An 8,539-nucleotide genomic window follows, 5' to 3' on the forward strand; every position below is an offset into this window, starting at 1 on the left:
TATATGAAAATTAGGTCGAGATGCAAGAGGGAAAAGTAAAGAGCCTCCATTTGCGCGTAATAAGGACATCAGTTAAGTTATTGCTTGTGTCGTAAAATGGGCCTTGTGAATATCGTAACTGGGTTACAAAAGTCTAGCACACAATCTTTTTTAAATGAAACTTCAAAAGAACTAATGAGTCGCGCCTATATTGAATTCAAAACGATCGCTAATTTGTAGCTTTATATTCTTTAAGGTTGAATGTCCCTCTGATAAGAGAGATAACTTCTGTAGAATTTAATATCACTTTGTTTCTGTTAACTCACAATTATTGAGGCTTGTAACAACAAGGGAGGTGGTGCATGGTCCCAATTTATGTTGGAAAGCGATACACTTATTTGAATTCAAAGATAGAAAAAGAAAATTAGAACTGAACCCCATGGCTCTTTTGAAGCAGGGGGGCAAAAATGTAAAGAAAACTTTTACAAAATATTACAAGAAATGTATCATAATGATAAAGTATTTCTGAGGCAATATCTACATGACTATTCCTCCCCCTCTCCCCTCCCCCCTCCCGATGGATTTATTCTTTTTTTAAATATAACTAAATTTTATATACTTGTTCAGTTCATGTACGTTACATGTTTGATGTTTTAGGCCTGATAATATTTGGATGGAATATTTTTATTTCTCTATCTATAGCTTGTTCACAGAGCTGAATGAATTATATTTTGGAAAAATGTGACCAAGACAATTGCAAATTCTAGACTTAGTTGAAATCGTTTAAAACTTATAACATTTCAAATGTTTAAAATTGAATAAGGCTTTTCTATTCTGAGGGAGCAGATATGGGAAAACAAATTGAAAAAAAAAACACTTATACCTCAGCTCATTTGATTCAAGACAGTATATCCCTGTATTGATATCATACCAATCACTTGAAGATTATTCATTTGATCACCTTTTTGTGTTACATAACAAAATGCTCTGTTTTACATTTTTAGGATTTTTTAAATATATATATCCATTTACTATTATCTTATCCAAATTTAAAAAGGAAACCTTTTCTGAAAGTTAAGAAACTGTGGCAATTTTCTTGCACTGTATGTAAAACATGTATGTAAAACCTTCAATAGTCTATGATAAAGAAAGATAACTCTTGCTGATTGAAGCAATTTTTGTTGCAAACCTATACAACAAAGTGCTATTCTGAACTAAAATGCAGCGCTTCAATATGCTTTGTAATATGAATTGAAAATCGTATCATTGAATACCATCATTTCATTTGTAGCATACAGAATTTATAAATATAAGATGTATTGTCGGGTACATTCCTTAGAAGAAACAAATTACAATATTTTGAACCATGTAAAGGTATCTACTGTATTCTATGCTTCTGATTTTTTTAAAAAAGTCTCAATTCATTCGTAGACTATAAAATTTTCCAAAATTTTGTAAAATCAATTTAGAGAATCTACTTCCAAAAGTATATTCTATATTTTGTTGATGTTATCTCTGTTTTATTTGATGTAAAACTAATATTATGAATAAATCTTAACCCCCCCCCCCCAAAAAAAAAAAACAAACAAAAACAAAAACAAAAAACCTCCCAAACATTGTGCAATTGAATCCAAGATACAAGACTTACGAGATGATTCGTACTTTTTAAGATTTATTCTTTTATGAGTATAAATTACAACAAATAAAGTAACAATAATGCAAAATAAATAAGATATTACACAATATATTATACAAAATGTACAATTTCAGTGTCACATTTGAAAGTTGATGGGCATGCAATGATGTCAATGTGGGATTATTTGAATTGTTGACAATTTCTGTAAACCACACTTACAGTACCGATCAGAACCAATCAGACACCAGAACAGATCCGAACTAAACCCCGAGATTACCTTCAGGGTTTACTTGGAGTTTACTCTGAGTCTCCTTTTTGAAAATGTGTGGGTTTTTTTCACATTCGAATCGGATTTTACTCGGGTTTACTCGGGGTTTCCTTTTGGACACACTAAAGTGTGAGGTAGACCCGTTTCTTATCTTACCATCTTTCGCCTGTAATTCATGCACCTTGTATATACCAAATACACATGTAGCATCTGCTTTCAGGTGTATACTTCTGATCAGGGTTTACTCCCTTTGTTCACTCTGGGTTTACTTTACTATGAGCAGTTTGTTTACAACTTAGAATCATGTTTTGCATGTCTTAAAATAGATAATTCTCATATCAGATGATTGTCGAATCGTTATTATTCCGATATTCATTTATGTGGAACGATGTGGATTGTTAATTATGTGTTATAATGGTGAAACACAATTTTTACCGTCATCGACACGGAAAATGGAATAAATACTACTCTCTCTAAGGAATGCATGTACTAAGAGTGTTTAATTATTCCTTATTTAAATATTCTTCTAGACAAAAATCCACTTGTGGTTTACAACTTATAAAGACATTGAACACATGGAACACGAACTAGATTAGCAAAACCCCTACAACTTCGTTATAGAAACTTAAGCTCATTTTGGCTTAAATTTATTTTCCATTAATCTACATGGTCTCCGATTACGATATATTCCCTTTGTTCATATCTTTGTCAGTCTGTCTTCTTTCTTTCCTTGCCAAATCCACCAAACTTAACGGTTTACCCATCTTTCTCGTCGTCACCAATGTCTTTCATAGACCGAGATGGATGTCAAGTGACCCATTTCTGGCGGAGTTATTAGTATTCAAATCTTTTGTGTTTTTTCTAACGGCACGTAAAAACGTTAAAATATTTTATTTTCTATTTCTCGTATTCTTGTCAAGCGATTGATATAGACTGTCACAGCATAATTAATGTAAGGGTCCTATCTTTAAATAAAATATTGAAGCAAAAATAAGATCTTATTATTGTTCTTCACTAAAAATACGCCATATTAATATACATGTATCATGTAAATGTTTAAAAACTTCATAACTCTTTTACTGATAATATCTTGCGAAACATATGAAATAGTGTCTCTCGTAATTCACATTATAAACAATTTTGTCAACCACTCATGCGCACACATATAGATGGATCTTTTTTTTAAATGATTGCAAGATCTAATTTGAGTAAAAATGACTCTAATATTGCTACTACTCCGACGAACAATTTCATTCACGAGCATACTATTATTAATTTCTCTACATTTTAACAGTTCAAGATGAGGATGTCACACTAGGCCCTTCATAGCCCATATTGCTAACACTATTTCCAGTTTTACTTTCAGATGTCGCCAACTGTATTTTGTGATTCTTCATAAACACATTTCTAAGAATTCTGCGTTTGACTCGGTCGTTCATTATTCCATACAGAAACGGATTAACACAAGCGTTTCCGAGAGCAAGACACAGCGATCCAATAAGTGCTTGCGAAGAAATGTTCATGGCATCTGCCATCCCATCAGCTTGAATCAATACAAAGACTATGAAAATAGGCAACCACATCACAAGAAACAGGAATACGAGCAGTATCAAGTTTTTAACAAGCCGAATATCTCGTTGTTTTCGAGACTTTGCAGATCTGGTGGTGATTGCTTTGACGGCGTTTCGAGATCTCCAAAATTTTCTAAGGATTCTGCAATAATTTAGCACCAAAATGGCGAGAGGGATCACAAATCCTACTAAACAGACACTGACAGTGAAAATCATGGATATGCGGATATTGGAATTATTTGGCCACATAAGTGTACAAATTTCGATTTCTTCATTACCAAACGGAAACTGTTTCACATTGAAATACATTGAGAGCGGAATAAAAGCAAGGAAATCCAGGATCCATAAAAGTAGAATGCTACATATTGCCACTTTAGGTGTAATTTTCTTGGCAGATGTTTTAAAAATGCAGATATATCTGTCAATGCTTATAATTGTCATTGTCCAGATCATCACAGATGCACAAACAAACATAACATACACCAACATTTTGCAGACGAAAGTCCCCAAAACCCAAGTTCCGGTCAACCGTGCAGCCGCAATCAAGGGACTTCCGGAGACAAAAAGAATGTCTGCAACGGCAAGATTACAAATCAAGTAGTTGGTGACTGTGCGTGTGCTTCTAACTTTCAATATTTGGAAAAATACGACAAAGTTTCCAATTAGTGCAAAAATGAAAAGAATGATTAACACGACTGCCTCAATGTAAGGTAAACCGAGCCAAGATCTGTTGAACTCGGAGAAATACGTGAAATAAGAAGTGTTTCCCCATCCATGTTCCTGATCCGGTCCAAAAAAGTAGGACTTGTTTACATTTGCCATCACGGAGTGGTTTGGTTTTACCTATGACAGATTTAGTGAGGCATCTGAAAAAGAAAAAAGAAATATTAATTTAACACAGATTTTGCAGATGCTGATCTACATGGATATAAATAAATAAATGTTTAATGATTTGATAAGAGAGTACATACGTATATGCATTTGCACGTACATGTACATAAAAAAATGAATTAAAAAATTAATTATGGATGTCTTGGACAACATTTACATCGCTTATCCTACCGTCTCGTTCGTTTGCTATGGTCGCTATATTTTATCCGGTAATATTTTAGATGTTTACATGGTTGTGCAGTATTTCTCACGGAAACTCTTTTTGGTAGATAAGGACTTTTTTCTACTTCAATCTAGATTATAACATTCACCTGCATCATTTTAAAGTGCTACAAGGTTTCGGAGTAAACATGTGTCTTTGACTATTTAATTAATAATTCCATGACTAATTAGTCAATTAAAATTGTAAATAAGTAAAAGACACATGTACCATTCTTTACAATCGATTGCAATCACCGTTAATAGTGTCATATGTTTAACGTATAAAATCTTACCTGTATAAACCGAAAGTCACAACTTTCGTATATTGGTCACAATCCATGAATAAATAAATTATATGAAAAAAATGATAATAACAAACCGTGAACCATCTCAAAAATCCATAAAACGAAATACAAATTCAAAGCAGAGCAACACGGACCTCCAAATAGATAGAGGTAGGATCAGATGCCTAGGAGGAGTGAGCATCCTATGCTGACCTGTCGCAACCGCCGTGTGCTCCTTGTCACAATTGGACATGTCATTATCGAGGTAAATGTTACGTTCTGATAAATTTTGATCGAGAAATAAATTTTTGTTTGCTTGTTTGCTTGTTTGGATGTAGTGATGGTGAGCTGTACATGGGCATATGGTGTGTTAATCATTTTTCCTAGGAACCCCCCCCCCCCCCCCCCCCAAAAAAAAAAAAAACAAACAACAACAACAAACAAAAGCAATATTGTGTAACAACTTAAATTGCATCATTTGGCAATGTTCATGGTCACATGTATTGTGTTGATAACACTTGCTTGCATAGTATACCGGTAATACACAATTTCAACGCTTATTCAACCGGTATTATTAAATAAGTCGTCATCGGTATCTATAAAAAAAATCTTATGATATTTGTTTAAAATATAAGTGTACGAATATTTTTAAAAACTGTTTGACACTTAGAATGCAGTCATCTGGTCGCGAACGTATATACTAGTAAACTGCCTGAACTTCTATTCTCAATAAAAATTTATTCCCATAGAAAGGAAATGACAGAAAGGACAGTTTTCAACGTATTTTATTACTCGGTTTTTTTGAAAGTGTGCTGTGGTGTGCTATGCTACGTTATATAGCTAAAACTTTGCTTTGAGATATTTTAAGATAAACATGTACATGTATACACATGTATCTTGTATCATAAAATACGCCAACCGCTAGTATAATCGTATTGAGAACAAGCCTCTTACTTTATTAAATTTTTTAAAGTTTCTATTGACTACTGCTATCGAAGGGTGGATGCGTCGTTACAAACACTAGACATTTTCCTTGAAGAGACATGCACCGAAAAGTCTTATGAATAATGGTTGCTTGTATAGGCTCTTATAAGTGGAGTCATCTCTTGACAAAATGACTTTCTTTGATTTTCTTCCCTGTAAGGTTCGGCGCTAGAGAAAGTTAAACTGGAAAACAAATTACTTTTTTATTTTGTTTTGCACAAGATCAGAATGTAGAATTTTTTTAAAAAAAATTGGTACTGCCATCTTTGCTACCCAACGGTTTCTAATCCGCACCACTTATCAAAAACATGTGGCTAGCAAACTTCAAGATGTAATATTGATAGGCTATTATTAGTTGACCGTTACACGCTTTCTCAATAACATGCAAACGTAGTTAGTTGTTTTTTTGAATATTTTTATTTCCTTTAAAAAAATTCACTTTGTCAAACAGTGGGGCACAAAGTATTATGATAGTAATTGATTGATTGCAAAAATATCTACAAAATGATGCACATGAAAAATTAAAAAAAAAATTAATACTTCATGTGAATTACACAAACACTTTGAATGCTTGAGAAGTCTGTTTATTAAATTACCTTTTAAAATTTCACGCACAAAGAAACACTTAAAAGGTCGTTTATAAATTTTACAGACACGTTTGCCATTTTTATCTCTCTTTGTGAGGATGTATCACTTACATTATTCCAGTGACAAAGAATATACAGTCTAAAAGGTTCCTCTGTTCTAGGAAAATACTGAATACAGTACACATTACATACATTGTGTATGTACCACGTAAATTGATGCCCACGAATATAAGAATACGAATAGAACGACACTAGATGGAAAAAATATGCGCTCTATTCAAGCTTAATCAGTTGCAACATAATTTTTAAATTAAAGGATGAAGAAAAAAATATCCCAGGTTCTTTCAGAATGATATTCTGTCAATTTTTTTTAACTTCCAGTGGGTGATTACTGAGATGTAAACGAGTCATATACATTAGACAATTTCTAGCAAAAAATTCCATTTTTGCTAGAAATTGTCTAATGTATATGACTCGTTTACAATTTGTAATTAAACAGAGAACTGCTGACATTGTGATGATAACAACGAGAATACAAAGTCCAAAAACGAGAAAAATAGATAAACTTTCTATATAAATAAGATAGAAGAAAGATCATGAAGATGTTGTAAAACGTTTAAGAGCTTCGCACTGAAAAGTGTGTCCGGAACATGCAATAAAAATCGTGTCTGCAGTATAAAGCGACCCGACGTTTTCTTGTACATGATACAAGATTGTGGTTATGACAGAGAGATCCCAGTGAAGGTTCGTGTTATCATAGGAGTGACGTCTTTAGAAGTTAAGGAGGCACCACTAAACCCAGATTCAGGAAACCTGAACGGATTGATCTTGTGTTGCTCACTTTTGAGGCCCCACCGAGTAAAGGAAACCAAACTGACTGCTTCTTGCGTTGCTCACTTTTGAGGCTCTGAGATTTACCTCAAGCCCAAATCGTTTGAAGAAAGCGCATTACCAGTAAACAGTCTCCGACTGGTAAAGCCGGTTGGGCTATATAGTCTTTATTTCCGTCCTTCCGTCTGTCTTTAGGTCTGTCGGTGCATCTGTCTGTCCAAACTTGGTTTCCAAGACATTTTTTGTATGGTTTGGAGAATCCTTTGAAAATTAAATTGCATGCCGTGTATATCTATATGGGACAAAAATAGTGTCAGCCTCAGAATTTGTTAATTTATGAAAAAAAATATATAAAAGTTGGGGCCGGAAAGGCGAGGGGTCACTGTCTCAAGTGTCTGAGGTCATGGAGCAAATAGTAGCACTGACGCATGTATAAATGTACCTATATTTCGCTGACCGATTAGACTTCTCGATTGTGGTTTGATATGATAGCTACTTCAGCTAGTGTTTGCAGATAAAGCCAACAACACACATTATCATATGCCGACAGCGGAATTTGAACCAGCGACCTTTCGGTTATTGGCTACTTGCCCATATACCCTCTTTGAGTCACATGCTTTATTTGTATATTAATATGAAATTAATGTCAGGAAATATTTTTTTTAAACTATGTCTTACTGTATAGCATATCTTAAAATTGTTGCGTAATGAATAAGAATTAAAAATATAATAAGTAACGTTGCCTTTTAGATTTTGTTGATTTTGGGTTTTTCAATAACTTTTTGAAGTATTTGTTTGCTTTCTAAACACATTTGTTAAGTATTTTGAATTCACTTGTTTTGATTTTGCCGTTTGTGAAATCATTAAAAATTTCATAGTATTAGGAATCGGACCAATTAACCTACCCTGAACATGCATGTAGAAAAATCATATTTAGTTCGGGGGGGGGGGGGGGAATAAAGGGGACCATGTATGTATGCAAGTTAACAAGACGTTGTTAAGCATCGTAAAGACGAATTTATAGTATACATCATACATATCCGCCTTTAATAACGGAATCGCTTGAAGCACCATCGTCAGTCAGAAGCTTGACTAGAATACATGTAATTTGACATGACCTAATGGGGTTAACAATTTTTATCTTGTTTTGTCATAATCTAGTCTTGCACAAAGTAAACTTTACATGTACATGTACCTATACCAGAGATAAAAATTGAAGTACGTATACAGGTACATACTTACTTTTCCCAGTGTTTTTGATAATTATACTACAAATCGATTTTGTAATGTATTGTTCAATACAATTT

General features: G+C 33.5%; 1 protein-coding gene across 4 annotated transcripts in view; it reads right to left on the reverse strand.

The window, feature by feature from the left end:
* Positions 1-2,869: 2,869 nt before the first annotated feature.
* LOC128182060 (free fatty acid receptor 4-like) overlaps positions 2,870-8,539 on the reverse strand; it is a 6,734-nt gene continuing 1,064 nt past the window's right edge. Inside the window, exons 1-2 of one of the 4 annotated variants that reach the window (XM_052850674.1) lie at positions 4,926-5,058; positions 2,870-4,320 (exon numbers count right to left, since the gene is read on the reverse strand). In XM_052850674.1, the coding sequence (XP_052706634.1) occupies positions 3,179-4,276 (1,098 nt within the window). In that variant the 5' untranslated portion in view covers positions 4,277-4,320; positions 4,926-5,058 and the 3' untranslated portion in view covers positions 2,870-3,178. Of the gene's footprint in view, positions 4,321-4,839; positions 5,059-8,539 lie in introns of those variants that run through there. The other 3 variants (XM_052850676.1, XM_052850675.1, XM_052850673.1) reach the window with 3 other exon arrangements.

This window comes from Crassostrea angulata, chromosome 4 (assembly GCF_025612915.1).
Source record: "Crassostrea angulata isolate pt1a10 chromosome 4, ASM2561291v2, whole genome shotgun sequence".
NCBI lineage: Eukaryota > Metazoa > Mollusca > Bivalvia > Ostreida > Ostreidae > Magallana > Magallana angulata.